This window comes from Tenrec ecaudatus, chromosome 1 (genome assembly GCF_050624435.1).
Source record: "Tenrec ecaudatus isolate mTenEca1 chromosome 1, mTenEca1.hap1, whole genome shotgun sequence".
Classification (NCBI taxonomy): domain Eukaryota; kingdom Metazoa; phylum Chordata; class Mammalia; order Afrosoricida; family Tenrecidae; genus Tenrec; species Tenrec ecaudatus.
In genome coordinates this window covers 176,951,758-176,966,945 of record NC_134530.1, presented here as the reverse complement: position 1 = coordinate 176,966,945, position 15,188 = coordinate 176,951,758, and the positions used below count along the sequence as shown (strand labels likewise).

The following is a 15,188-nucleotide window of genomic DNA, read 5'->3' as shown; positions in this document are numbered from 1 at the left end:
TGAGAGCAAGCTGGGGCTGCAGGAGATGAAAGTGCTGTGCTCCCAAGCCCAGGGCTTTGGAGAGGAAGAGTCTGAGTACACCGGATCCTCACCCCAACGGAAAGTTGGGCATCGGATGGCTTGGGGATATAAGAGGAGATTTAAGCAAGACATTACGGGCACTTGGGCCAGACTCGACTTCCCTGTGTGGAAGAGGGAATGGGTCAGGCCCAAGGGAGCAGAAACAGGGCCAGGGAGGGTGGGGAGGGAGAGAAAGAGGCAGCATCTGGGAATACTGAAGAGCATGGGGGGGGGGTCCTTAAACCTAAATGGAGCAAATACTTCTCTGCTCGGTACCAGCCCTGCCTGCTTTCCCCCTTGCCTTCCCCGACACAGCCACTGTGGGCATTCCTTTAGCATCTGCCACCCTGTCAGAAAGAAGTCCTGCTGGTGTAGTGGCTTCTGTACTCATTAGACTGTTAACCATAACGTTGGTGGTTCAACCCCACTAGCTGCTCCATAGGAGAAAGATGGGGCTGTTGACTCCTGTAACCTTTGACAGTCTCAGAAACCCTGCATAGGGTCGCTGAGAGTCAGAATTCCCTCAATGGCAGTGGGTTGGGCCCTGCCAGAAGAATGGTTAACACAGTGGTTAAGGATGCTAACCAGTAGGTTGGAGGTTTGAATGCTTGTGGACGCACCTTGAAAGGAAGGCCAGAGGATCGACTTTCTAAAAGGACCCATTGAGAATCCTATAGCGCAAAGCTTTTTAAACTGTGGGTCGTGTAACTGAATGTAGGAACCTCGGAAAATTTGGCAACAGTAAAAGGTTTCTGCACAAGCAACAGCCAAAATGGAATTCAAAACCACACATAATGAATCCGAAGTATTTCTGGAAGCATTGGCCTGTGTCTCACACATTTCTTGGGTGAAAAGGGGTTGTAAGTAAAAATTGTACAAAGCCCTGGAGGAGTTTTTGACAAGGGTTGTGCATTTGTTTGCTCCCCACCAGAGAGCAGGGAGGGCCCATCGACACTGCATCCTCGGGCCTTTCCCACAGGGGGTGCTCAGAAGAGAATGGCGAGCCACAGTGGGACAGCAGTTGCCTCGGTGCTTTGAGGTGGAGATGGTCATTCCAGTTTACAGCAGAGAACCAGACCAAACTCACCAGCATCGAGTTGAAACAGACTCAAATCAACCTTAGTATCCCGACAGGGGAGGGTTGAACTGCCCCTGTGAGTTTCCAAGAGTGTGACTCTTTATGGAAATAGTAAGCCATGTCTTTCTCCTGTGGAGAGGCTGGTGGTTTTGAACTACTGATCTTGCAGTTAGTAGCCCAATGCATAGCCACTGTGCCACCAGGGATCCTGAGAAACAGAGCAGAGAGAAGGACTCTTCAAAGAGCTTCTAGGGTGGGAGGGTTTATACTGGAGGCCATGAATGTGTGTGTGCAGCACTGAGCTTTCTCTGTATGGCTGCAAGAGCCTTACATTTCTGAAACCTTATCCACATGCCTAAATGAACGAGGCGTTTCTGTAAACAGTGCCCAGTTTTCCAGGGCACAGCCAGTTTGCCACTCTCTGGACCCTGAGTGCGGTCTAATTAGCATTCAGAGGGGCAAGTCACCCTGGGACACGCCAGCCAGGGCATCAGGATGAGACAGACTGTGTTTTAATTACGACCTGGACTTTTGGACAATTCCTATTCTCTGCTTGTCTGAGCCTTAGAGAAAACAACTTGTGGGAGGTGTGTAGTCGACAGCTGGATCCACATGTGCCCGCACAGCTGTGCACACATCTGGCACACAGGTGGCAGGTGGCGTGCACATTGTTCTCGGTGAATTGCAGTGGGGTTCGTGAGGGTAACCAGAGCCAGGGTGGTAGGTGAGGTGGTCCTGAAGAGATCTCCGAGAGGGAGAGCTGATGGGGAGGATGGAGAGAGGCGGGCCTGCCACCCTCTCTCTGGCCTGGAGTCCTCGCCGACCGAGAGCATTTGGGGGTTTGAGCCCAGGCATCTCCCGCCATTTCCTGAGTCAACATGGCGCCGGGCTTCTTTGTGGAGTTCCCCCCCCTCCTGCCCTTCCCCAGCTCAGGGAGAATTTTGGAGTGGGGTGTGACAGTAAAAAGGGGGAAGAAAGAGGAGGAGATTGACAGGGTGGAAGTTCGATAAGCCCAGATGCCACCACCTGCTGCGGCGGCTTCCCAAGTGCGGCGGCCGCTGCCTGAGTCTGCCTAACAGTTCATTCCAGGGGAAGGGAGCACAAGGAGGGCTCGGGGACAAAGGGCCTTTGACCGGCTCCTGGAAGAGCCTTGATTAGTTTGCTCAGGTTGGCAAACAGTGACGAGGGACCGGGGCCCAGGGATGAACTGGATGGATTTTCTGCCAAATGTGCAACATCGCTGATGGGGGTGGGGGAGAAAGGCAAATAGTCCAAGGACTGGCATGCCCGAGGTTAGCCATGTGGAGGAGAGCCCCCCCACCCCCGGGGCAGCTGCACCCAGAGTTCTAGGTGTCCTTTTGATTTAGAGGCTGCACCGCTTGCTAATAGCAAAAGAGCCCTACCAGCCCCCAAATGTCCCCTAGGGGAGGGGCAGAAGACAGACCTCTCAGGGGGAGGCTTGGTGGGGCGGCCCAAGGCCTGCAGGGGTGAGACACCCCAATCGCGAGCTGTGCGGAACCGCTCCCAGGCTGGCTTCTGTCTGGGGAGGCTGTTTCCTAGTGGATTCCTGAGAGGCACTGTCATTGGCTTCTCCAAGCCCTGGCTTCTTCATTCGGAGCGTTTGAATGGCCTCTGTCTTTCTTGTGCCAATCTGTGTGTCATGCCTCCATGGGAACCGCTCCTTAGCATCCTCATCCTTCCCCCTCGTCTATTCTTCCAGGAAGCTTCCAAGAGAAACACCCCGTGCATATGTCTAGATCTAGAGCCACGAGCCAGTACCATCATATGGCGAGGAGCATGAAAGGTTACAGACAGCGGCCCTGTACTATTCCATTCTGTAGTCACAGGATACTGCTTGTAACGCTCCTGTCTTCTGTGTCCCACAGGGCAACTTGTGAAGGTAGATATATATTTAAATCTATCCACTTGTTTTTTTTCTGGTCTCTCCCACTAGTATGCTAACTCCGTGAGGTCAGGGGCTGTCTTGCATCCTCCTGTGCCTGCAATAGGGCCTGATGGAGACAACCCTCAATCTGGGCCTGCTTTGAAGTCTCTGGGTGGTGCAGGCAGTGAACTCGGCGACTAAGTGAAAGAATTGATCATTCAAGTCTGCCCAGAGGCACCTTGGCAGGAAAGTCTGGTGATCTACTTTTGGGGGAACCCCTAGTTATTAAAGACCCTACGGAGCACGGTTCTACCCTGACACCATAGAGGATGTCACTAGTCAGAGTTGACTTTCCAGCATCTGGCTTCCTGGATCTACTTCTCTGGGCAGTGGTTTCCTGTCCTTCCTTCCCTTTTGAGACACAAGGTGCCTGGTGTGTCTGGGGGTGCACAGTAGATACACATGAATGAGGAAGGGAGAGACTACGTCAACGGACGAGTGAATGAGTAGGTGCGCAGGAAACCCTACGGGGCAGCTTTACTCTTGCATAGTGTCACTAGGAGATAGAACCGATTTGATGGTACAGAATTAAGAGCGATAACAACGCATGTGAGTGAGCTTCTGAAATAGGATTAGCCTCTCTCAGGCCAGCTCAGTAGTGCCCCGAGTCTCCGCTCAGTCAGCTCCCTTCTTCCTTTGTGTGTGAAGCAGGTGGGGGTGAGTCCTGGCGTTCAGTGTTTCAGGAGCTTACTCTGGCTATTCCACCGTCTTTGCCATCTTATCCCTCCCATTGTTCTGCCTCCCCAATCTCATGACCGCTCTGGTATGTGGGGACAGACAGAGTGCTCCAGAGAGATTTTGCTTCCTTCATGTGCTACAACCCAAACTCACGGCTATCGAGTCGATTCTCACTCAAGGCGACCTTACAGACCAGGGGAGAACTGCCCTGTGGATTTCTGAGACTGTAAATCTTCATAGGAGTAGAAAGCCTCATCTTTCTCCCGTGGAGCAGCTGGTGTTTTCGAACTGCTGCCTTTGCAGTTAGCAGCCCAACACACAATCACTATGCCACCAGCGCTCGTTCTCTCTTGTGGGATACTGCTTTTAAAAAGAAACCAACTCGAAGCCCAAACCACTGCCATCATGCAGATGCTGACTCAGTGCCGCCATAGCACCAAAGAAACGCAGGGTTGCTTAAGACGTAGCTATTTCAGCAAGCAGACTGCCGCATCATTCTCCCGACCTTTGGGTTAACAGTCAAAGAATTAACCAATGAGCCACCAAGGCTTGTTTTGAGAGAGAGAGAGACTCTTTATTTGGTAGGTAGTATTATGAATCTCACTGTACCCAGAGATAATCTTTGGGGCACTTTGTAGGGTGTTGCTGAAGGCCTTCGCAGGAGTATCTGTGTACTTGTGAGAATATATATATATATATATAAACAAGCATCTGCTTGAATGAAATTTTAGGCATTCATAGATGATCCGGAACCATTATGGATCTGGAGTGACAGGGCTGAGGGAAGCAGGCTTTATTAAGCACCCCCTATACATCAGGAAGAACATGAACAAATTAGATCCACAGATCAAATCAAATTAACTTTGCCTGCTTGCCATGCATATACAAATCTTCCATAGGCTTTGTTCTTGATAACAACACAAGTTATTGTCAAGGTACGTTCTAAACACAGGAAACCCCACCTTAAACCAGCCATGTGGAGCGATGATCCCGGCAGTATGAGCTCACCTCTTGAACAACAGCTAGGATACTAAGGCACAAAGGGGCCCAACAGCCTGCCCGAGGCTTCTCCCTGGCTGGGAGCAGAGCTTCTGCATCCTCCTCTCTGTTGCATTACAGTCTCGACATGTCTCGGCCAGATGGCCAGCACAGGTAGTGCATGCTATAGAGATTCATGGAGGCCCAGGGCTGGGGAAGACCATGGGAGCTGCGGTGTCCTGAGGGTGAGGGTGGACTCGGTAGTTTCGACAGAGAGAAAGGCATTCCAGGAGGATGGAAGAGCACATGCAGGCAGGAAACCAAGAGTGATGTGCAGAGGATCCGTGATGCTCTCACCCACCACTCACTGACCCCGAGCACCAGCTCTACTCTCATTCCTAGCCCAGCCTCGCACTTGTGGGGCCTGCTGCCTCCTCACCAGCATCCACGCTGCTGCATTTGTTCTGACGCATCCACCCCTGCCCAGCTGTGCTCCTTCACTCACCTTGAGCTTCATTTCCACGCCATCTTTCACACTCCTCAGAGTTACTTTTCCACGGCTCTTCTCATGATAAAAACCTTCAGTTGCCTGATGCCGAGCTCTTTGGTGAGCAGCGTGGTCATGATCTACCTCAGCTGTTGGAGGCATCTGACCTGGTGGAGTTACATGCTCTGAGCGCACTTCACAACCTCATGCCTTGCACAGGCTGTTCCCTCAACCCATAAGGCACCGTGTCTCTTGGTCCCCAGCCTTTTATGCTTGCCAGCCTGCCTGCGCTCCGTTTGATCCAGAATGTGTAAAATCAGGATGAACTGCGAGTCTCCCACCTTATTCTCTGACAGTGACTTCCTTCTCTGTGTCCTCACAGTCCTGGATTCCTAGTACTGTCATCAACTAGACACCAGCCCCCCACCAAAAAAAAAAAAAGGAATAAAAACTCCACTAGGCAGCTTTTGTAGTACGCATTTTTTGCACTAGGCAAGCATACAGCAACTTGCTCCGAGTTAGCGCACCCAGTGGCATTGCCTGGTGAGGTTCTCTCTGGCCACAGTGGATTTTTTCGTGAAAGCCGTTTGCTTGAACCTCATTATTTGTTATGGCTGATTTAAGAGAATAGCATGCAGCTGTGAAATTTTGTTTCCTGCTCAGGAAAAATGTCACAGAAACCGTTGTGATATTGAACACAGCTTACAAGGACAGTGCTATGGGAAAAACTCAAGTGTACGAGTGTTTGCTCCTTTCAAAAAAGTGGAATGTTGTTTTAATGACAAACCTCATTCTGAAGGTTCATGAACTTCCCAAATTTGTGCACTTGTGCTCAAAGATCGCTGCAAAATTTGTGCCTCAGGTTCTGACTGACCAGCAAAAAGTGCATTGACTGGAATCATGCTGTGCTTTGAAAAAACAGCTCGGAAGCCACACAGCCTTTTTCCCAAGGTCATTACTGATGACCAGACATGGTGCTATTCTTACAATCCCAAAGCAAACATCAATCAAGCCAGTGGAAGACACCATTGTCACCTCACCCCAAAAAAGTTTATCAAGATGATGCTCATTTGTTTTTTTGATATGATACAGTGCATTTGGAGTTCATTCCAGCAGGTCAGACTCTTAATCAAGCTTTCTATTTAGAGTTTCTGAAAAGATAGTGTATCAGCGTGTGACAAAAAAGGCCTGATTTGTGGCAGATGGGGGACTGGTTTTGCCACCATGACAATGCACCTGTTCACGCAGCTTTCTCCATGCACCAATTTTTGGCAAAAACAGCATGCCTCTCTTACCCCACACACCTGACTCACCTTAGCTCACTCTGTGCAACTTCTTTTTGTTTCCACAAATGAAGAAGGACATGAAAGTACAGTGATTTGATGATGTAGAAGAGGTGAAGAAAAAAACATGGGAAATGCTGTCAGCCATCCAATGAGTTTGAAAAATGTTTCCAACAATGGAATCACAGATTTGATAAATGTATTAAGTGTAAGGAAGAGTATTTTGAAGCTGATAAGATTGTTTTGTAAAGATAAATAAATAAATACATAGCTTTGAATATAACCTTTTTTGAAAATTTTTTTTTATTGTACCCCATCATATGCCTGCCTGTCCCTGAACTCACTTTTGGAAGGAATTTTCTTCTACTCACCTTCACATAGCCAATACCTGCTATTCTGGTGCCACACATATGCTCTGTCTGTGTGTTGTTGACAATGAAATGAAGTGGGCGTTAAGTACCACAAGATCACCTGAATCCAGATGTTTGAGGGCTGGGAAGTTGGGATACACGTTATCTCTTGAAGCTGATATCTCCTAAACTGGATCACACCCCAGAGCTCCTTGAGAACACCCCAAGGCTGCACCCTTTCACACGCTGATAGGAGTTGGCGCAGATATGTTTTCTTCGTTACAGTTACTATTGGAATTCTTGTCTACAGACAGCTTTTGGGAACCAGTGGGGACTCTGGAGGGGGGTGTTGGTGTCACCCAGTATGGTAAATCACACACACACACACACACACACACACACACACACACACACACACACACACCACCCCATGGTAGGACTTGCCAGTAGCCCCTCCCCCTTCTCCCATAGCAAGGGCAGAGTGGCCTGGCCCTGTACTGCACCGTCCTACCTCCCCTAGGGACGCCATTGTTGGGAATCCCATGCCATCGACCCTACCAGTGTGCCCCGGGCCATTAGTGCGGATGGCCGTCTCCCAGTGGCTCTCACCCTTTTTTCCTCAAGCTTTTGATAGAGTAATGCAACCGATTAATTTTAGTCCAACTCTTCATGGACAAGATAGACAAATAACCGCCCCCAGGTCAACTCTAGCTCCTCGTGGTCTTCAATCCAAGACAGCAGAATGTTGCCCAGCCCTGCCACCTGCTCACTGGATTGTTTCGGCTGCCTGTGGTGGCTGTTCTGTCAGTCTCTCTGGTCGGGGGCCTCCCGTGCTCTCCTTGGCCTTCAACTTCACCAAACATGTCCGAATCCTTCTCCCTCAGTCGATTCCTACTGATGACGTGTTTGAAGCAAATGGTTCCTTTTGATCCATCAGGCTTTCTCTGGTGAGTTTGCAGCAGTAAATTGCCAGGCCTATCGAGTCGGTCTCCACCTGGAAACCATGCCCACATGTGTTCACTCTGGGTCACTTTATTGGCATAACTTTCAGTTTCCCAACAATATACAAGCCATCACCGTATGACAAACTGACCGGACAGATGAATGAGTAGACAAAACAGCAAAAGAAAACAACCCTGCCATTGAATTATTTCGTACTTACAGTGACCTAAATACTTATATGGAACATTTCTGAGACTGTAAATCCTTATGGGGATGGACCACCTCATCTTCCTTGGTTGGAGCAGCGGGTGGGGCTTGAGGCGATAGGCTTTCAGTTGCGCGCCCCCGGGGACTGTATAGCTGGATGGACACACATTCCAGCAGTCCAACCATCCTTGTCCCAGTGCTTGAAGGAGGCCTGGCTCACAGTGCGTGTCCTCACTCTCTCCCCCGCCAGGCTGTTTGCTGTCAAGTGCGGGGGCTGCTTCGAGGCCATCGCACCCAATGAGTTCGTGATGCGGGCCCAGAAGAGCGTGTACCACCTGAGCTGCTTCTGCTGCTGTGTCTGCGAGCGGCAGCTCCAGAAGGGCGATGAGTTTGTCCTGAAGGAGGGGCAGCTGCTCTGCAAAGGGGACTATGAGAAGGAACGCGAGCTGCTCAGCCTGGTGAGCCCCGCAGCCTCGGACTCTGGTGAGTGGCCGCAGGGGCAGGGCCTGGGGGGGGTGGCAGGGGGGTGACGGAGGGCCTGCCACAGGGCAATCGAGATTGATGACAAGGTACTGCTGTTACTTTATTTGGAGGGGCCTCTTCCCAGCCAGCTGCCTCCTGATGGTGCCGCGTCGCCAGTGGCTCCACAGTTCCCGGGCCCTTACCCCACACTCATGCGTCTGAGGGCTAACTGGAGTGCCTCTGCTTCAGGTCTTCACGTCAGCCAGGCTAACTGATCACAGCTGAACTTCACTCCAGGATAGGGGTCAGGTTCAAGTGTGCTCCCATGATTCTTTCGCATTCTTTCTTTTTGAAGGAGCAGCAGCTATGTGTCTCATTTTTTCCTACCAATGACAAAGGCACAAGAAGGCAGGCTCAGTCACAGGACCACAATTAAAGTCTTCCACACCAGATGCTAACACTCTATTACAAAAGCTGATTACGGAGCCAAACCTAAAGTCCAAACAAAACAAGGAGACAGACTCACTGCCACTGAGCCGATTCCTACTTATAGCAACCTTAGGACAGAATAAAACTGTCCTTGGGTTTCTGAGACTGTAACTCTTTATGAGAACGGACAGTCACCTTTCTCCTGCAGAGCAGTTGAAGGTTTTGAACTGCTGACCTTGAGGTTAGCAGTCCAATCCAATGGATAACCGCTACTCCACTGGGGCTCCTAACCCAAAGTCAAGTGGAGGAGAAATACACTCCATGCACCACAAGATGCTGGCAAGGCACAGCTGCAGCATGCTTAGAGGGATATGATGAACTGGAACCAATAATTCAGTCTACCATAGCCACCTAATTGCTCTACGTTTCATTGTCTCATCTGTCAACTGGGAAAAATGGAATCGAGCCAATGCTTAGCACATAGTACCCAGAATGGACGTAGATTCTATTTCTTCCTCCTCTTCACACCCACTCCTCGCCTCTAGTTGTCTTTGAGGTGAGGGGAGAAGGAGGATGTAGAAGAGGCACAGAGATTTTATTAGACATTTTACTCAGCCAGAGAAATTCAATTAATACTGCCCAAACTCACAATTGACTGCTCTTCTAAGGTGTTCGTCCACACAGGGCAACACTTGCCTTAGCCTCTTCTCCCTTTGCTCCCCAATATCTGTGAGGAGCAATGAGGTGATGTCCATGCGAACTCTGACAGGGCTGCAGTATCCTGGCAGCCTGCTGGCTGCTTTAAGGAAGCTGGCACGAAGACTGCTTCAACTTCTTAGCTTTCCTCGACTTCCATTCCATTGAGGACAATTGTGCCCCATTCCAGGGGCACAGTTACTAAGGTGTTGCCTGTCTGCTGGGATAACTGGCCCCATTCTCAACTAAGCCACGTGTCTCTCCCGCTATTCTGAACTCAGTTCAGGAAGGGAGTTTTCTGCACTCACCTGTACATTGCTTCTGCCTACTACCCAGCAGGGCATATAGAGACCCTCGTTAGTTGGGTTGTTGGTATAAGAAAATCATCTCACCCAGTCATCTCCCTTCAAGGGTCTTGGTGGGCCCATGTCTTCATGCCCCCACACCACCCCCTTCCACACCAGAATACAGCAGAATATGCAAATTCCCAAAGGACTTAAGTGATCTGGGGATCAGAATGCCAGCATGACCTTTAAACAGTCAGGCCCATGCAGAGGGACATTCCATTCCTTCCCAGGTGGAAGTAAACACTGGTTGTCCCCATGTCAAAGGCTTATGGATTTTAATTAATTACAAACTCAATGTAGGACATTAGTGTGTATTGTCACCATGGAACCCCACCCAATGCCACTGCAAAGAAAGAAAGAGCTTTTCTAAGCAGATTTCATGGAAGTATATTTTCCAGAGTAAGACACCTGTAATAGACACTCTTTCTGACCTCATATTTAGCAATTTGTTCAATTCTGAACATTCATTTTTAGACCAGTATTTAAAAATGTAAGATTTCCAGTCTATTTATACTTGCTTTCATTCAGTAGACCTAGCGAATATTAGCTTCGTGCCCAGTGTGGAGTCAGGATATGAACGACAAGAATAGAGTAGGGAGTGGTCACATAACGATGCCAAGTGGTGGAACCTTAGCTATGTCGGCTAGAGACATAAGATTAGATACAGGAGTAATGGTTGCCTTAGAGTGGTTGGATCTGCCCAATGTGTTCCTACCTTCAGAGGACAGCATTAGAATTCAGTCATTCAATTATTCAATGAACTCATACAGATCGATCGAGGGGCAGTTTTAGACTCGATGTAGAGAATGTTAGAATGCCATTCTACTCATTAAACTGAACAAAGAGGGAAGCGACTCAGAGATAGACACCCCTTCCTTCCACTTGTTGGTGTTCATATTGAGGGAAGGGGATACAGGAAGACACTGATGTCCTTTTCAAATCTAAGAATCTATGATGATTTTTGAATCTCTCAATAAAGTGACCTTAGAGTCTTAACCAGAATCAAATATATTGAAACATGCTGCGTGAACCACTAATTTAATCATTTATATTAATACTTCTTCCACTGCACCATAAAATGTTTTGTGTAAAAAAGCCTGTCTCACAAATGAGAGCACAGGCTTCCAGAGAACTAGGGCCCTGGTTTTTAATTCCTCTGCTCCCTTCACGATGTTTAGTGAGCTGCTTAGAGAAACACAAGTGATCAATAAGTATCTAATGAGCTCAATTAAACGTGCAAGGGAAGAAGCCCACTTCATATTAGGGGTTTATAAAAAGCAAACCATTTATGGATCTGTCCCAGTACAAATACATTTCTGTCCTGAGTGGTTTACATATTGTAGGCGCTTGATAAATATTTGATGAGTGATTGATTGAATGGCCTGTCATCTTTAACATTTTTATCAGTCACTCGGATGAAGACACAGAAAGCAGATTGATCCTGTTTGCAGATGACACAAACCTTCCAGGGTACGCTGGTGTGGCAGCGGATACTCTCATGTGTCAAAACTATTTTGACAATCATATGGGACAGCACAAAGTCATCGAGATAAATCTAATCAACCCAGCCGATAGGGTCAACCAATACCCCTAACCACACCTTCCCCCAGCCAGGGAGTGGGCTAGAGTAAAGGCATGTGGTAGTTACATAATCTCCTGTCAACTTGCGAAGGGGTGAAGTCTAGCCTGTCAATCAGGTGGCAGCTTAATGACATCATTTGGAGGTGCAAAGGAGATAAATAGCTCACTGGAGGCCAGATACACTGCTTTGTATTCCTGATGACAAGACACATGGAGCTACACTGAAGCCCAGAGCTGGAGGTGCCATGTGGAAACCCACATCAGTGCTGAGAAGCTTACACCGCCACTGAATCCTTAAGACTTTCCACCCACTGGCCTGTGATCTATCTTCCTACATTTGGCATCATTGCATGTGTTTCAAGAGTCTGAAGAGGAATTTATAGATTGGTATCAGACATATGGGCTAATATCAGACTTATAGACTTGATCTGGACTGGGCTGGGATGTTTTCTCAATATTAAATTGCTCTTGTATATAAAGCGCTTTCTTACACACACACACCCCCAAAATCTAACCATTGGACCCCCAAACTCAGCTGTAAAAAATATGAAATGAGACCTGTTTTGATGGAGTTTCATGTGGGTTTCTTAATTGAACACAAAGTCAATAGGAGGCAAAAGAATGTGTGGTGCATGAAGAGAAGGCCTGTAAGTCATGGCATGTTCAATGCCCTCAGATGCATGTGAACGCCAAACAACGAATAAGGAAGGAGAACCAAACAAATAACTGATGCCGTTGATCTGCGATGGCTTTAGAATGTTAAAGATACCGTGGACTATCAAAATAAGAAATAGGCGTGACTGTGCTCTCGCCCTTGATTGGAGAATCGTGGGCTCTTGCCCTTGGTAGGTGCGATGGAGATTCTCCAGTTCAGTCGATTGCCAGGCGCACATGCAGGCGCTGGTTGTGTATCTCCAGAGGCAGAGGGCGGCACTGATCTCACATCTGGCTGTCGATCGTCAGAATAGGTACAGTAAGTCCCACAGTTTGCCTTGGTGTATAACTTCAACCCTTGATCCAGGTTCCACTTGCAGAAACTCACCAATCAGTTCCTGTCTTCTACAGATATCAGCCGTTTAAGTTGATGGCTGGGTTCCTAATACCCCTACCCTTCTGTTTTTCTTTCTAGTTCTCCCCATTTTCCCATCCTCATATGAGACTTGTCATATCTGCAATAACACGCCAATGCATTTAAGGGAGAGGAATGCTGTTGTTCACATGTAATCTGAATCATGTATAGCCATGGCGTTAATTCCAATATCTGGTAATTCTATAGGACAGAATAGTACTTCTGAGGGTTATGCATTGGGCTGTGATCCTAATGGTTGGCAGTTCGAAACCACCAGCAGGTCCGAGGGAGAAACCCTGGGCTTTCTACTCCTGTAAACAGTTACAGTCTTGGAAACACACAGGAGGTTGCTACGAGTCAACATTGACTCAATGGCAGTGAGGTTGTGGTGTCATCTTTATTGAAGAGAATTGCAGTTTTCTCCTGCAGAGTGGTTGGTGGGTTCAAAATGCCAACCAGGACCCCTCTGTTCTGAACTGGCGTCTTTATGCTTTGGGTAATGAGTACCACTTAGTGTGGGCATCCCAATGTACTGATGTACCCCACGATTCATAAGCTCCTTTGACTGGAAATAAAACAACACAAGGGGCTTAGGGGCCGACTGGGGCTTCACGACTACTGGCCATTACGTGTTTCATGTCTATTTTCTACTGTTTGCTTTTTACATCTTGTTTTAAAATCTGAGGCTAATGTTGCTCCTGTACAACATTTAAAGAGATAAAAAGAAACCTGTTTTGAGCTAAATGTTTACACTTAAAGAATAGTTTCAACGATGGAGGATGAGTTCCTGTAGACCAGTGGTTCTCACCCTGTGGGTCGCGACCCCTTTAAAGAATAGTTTCAACGATGGAGGATGAGTTCCTGTAGACCAGTGGTTCTCACCCTGTGGGTCGCGACCCCTTTGGGGGGTCGAACGACCCTTTCACAGGGGTCGCCCGATTCATAACAGTAGCAAAACTACAGTGATGAAGTAGCAACGAAAATAGTTTTATGGTTGGGGGTCACCACCACATGAGGAACTGTATTAAAGGGTCCCAGCATGAGGAAGGTGGAGAACCACTGCTGTAGACCTCTCATCTAGTTTCCTCTAATGCTAGTAATTTATATAACCACAGTCTATTTATTCAAAACGAGGAAATTTAACATTGCTACAGCACTATGAACTAGATCACATTGTCGTTGGGTGCAGTTGAGAGACCATGTAAACAGCCAGAATGAAGCACTGCTCGGTGCTCCTGCCCGTTGCTGTGTTTGAGGCCATCATTGCAGCCACTGTGTCAATGCATCTTCTTGAGGGCCTGCCTCCTTCCCCTGGTCCTCTGCTTTACCCGCATGCTGTCCTTTTCCAGGGACCAGTCTTCCCTGGTGACATGCCCATAGAACACGAGATAAGCTCTTGCCACCATGGCTTCTTAACATTTTGTGGGAATGTCTTCCAATATACATAAGTTTGCTCTGGCAGTCTGCGGTGCGCATGCTCTTCCCCAACACTATAATTCAAAGGCATCAATGTGTATTGAACTTCCGTACTCATTGCCCAGTGTTCACAGGTCTGTGAGGTATTTGAGAATGTTATAGTATGGGCCGGGCACACCTTCACCTTCAAAGTGATATCTTTGCATTTTAACACTTTAGAGAGAGCTCTTGCAGTAGATTTAATTTTCTGGCTGCTGCTTCCATGGATATTGATTGTGGATGCAGGTAAAATGAAGTCCTGGACAACTTCAGTTTTTTCTCCATTTATTCAGTTATCATAATGTGGCTTATGTGGCAGTTGTATTTTTGATTTCTTTATGTTGAGGTGTAATCCATATGGAAATCTATGGGTTCTCATCTTAAACGCTCAAATGTGACTCCATTCATTTTGTCATATGGCATAGTAGACCATACAGCTGTACAATCCCAAATGGTCAATATGAGTCCATTTCAGCCCAGGAATGCCCAGCCTGTTGCTCCTTATGCATTTTGGTTTTTTTTCAGACTCTGAGAGGATGGTTTCTCCACTTTGTGGAGTTGTTTGGGAGCAGAGGGTTCATAGAGTGCTAGCTCTGTTGCCTTGGGGTGGAAAAGGGGGCTGGGACCCTCAAAGAGAAGGAACAATTGGTACTACTGAGTAATCAGATCTATTTCTTCAGGGATTGATGGACGGGGGTTCTGAGTCAAATCTGGGGTGTTTGGGATGAGGGGAGAGAAGGGTAATAGGGGTGTACAATTTAGGGCATTCCTGCCTCCCAAGACCATGGGGTCTTGGGGGTCCTGGGTTCTCTTTTCCCCCTTTCCCTCATTGTTCTTTAACTTTTATTGTGAATCAGATGGAATTTACATATCATTTTTGCATTCCACAACTGTCAAACCTCCCAACGGCTTGCAGTTCCCACTACACCTCACTTGGTGACCCTCTTGTTAGCCAGTGTGCACACTGATGACTGTAGTGAAAAACCAAACGAACCACAAAACTACTCTTTCCATTTCATTTTTGATGACTTCTAATTTTCTTAGATCTGTACCTTATAGAGTCCACCTTCTGTTACTAATGGGTATTTGCTGCTCTTCCTTCTCATTTTAGTTGTGGCACACCTGCAAATGAAGGATTCAA

General features: G+C 47.8%; 1 protein-coding gene across 1 annotated transcript in view; it reads left to right on the top strand.

Annotated features, from left to right (window-relative positions):
- The window catches only part of LMX1A (LIM homeobox transcription factor 1 alpha), a 204,854-nt gene that overhangs the window by 133,601 nt on the left and 56,065 nt on the right, over nucleotides 1-15,188 (top strand). The window contains exon 3 of the mRNA XM_075540457.1: nucleotides 8,259-8,491. Within this exon, the coding sequence (XP_075396572.1) occupies nucleotides 8,259-8,491 (233 nt within the window). The remainder of the gene's footprint in view (nucleotides 1-8,258; nucleotides 8,492-15,188) is intronic.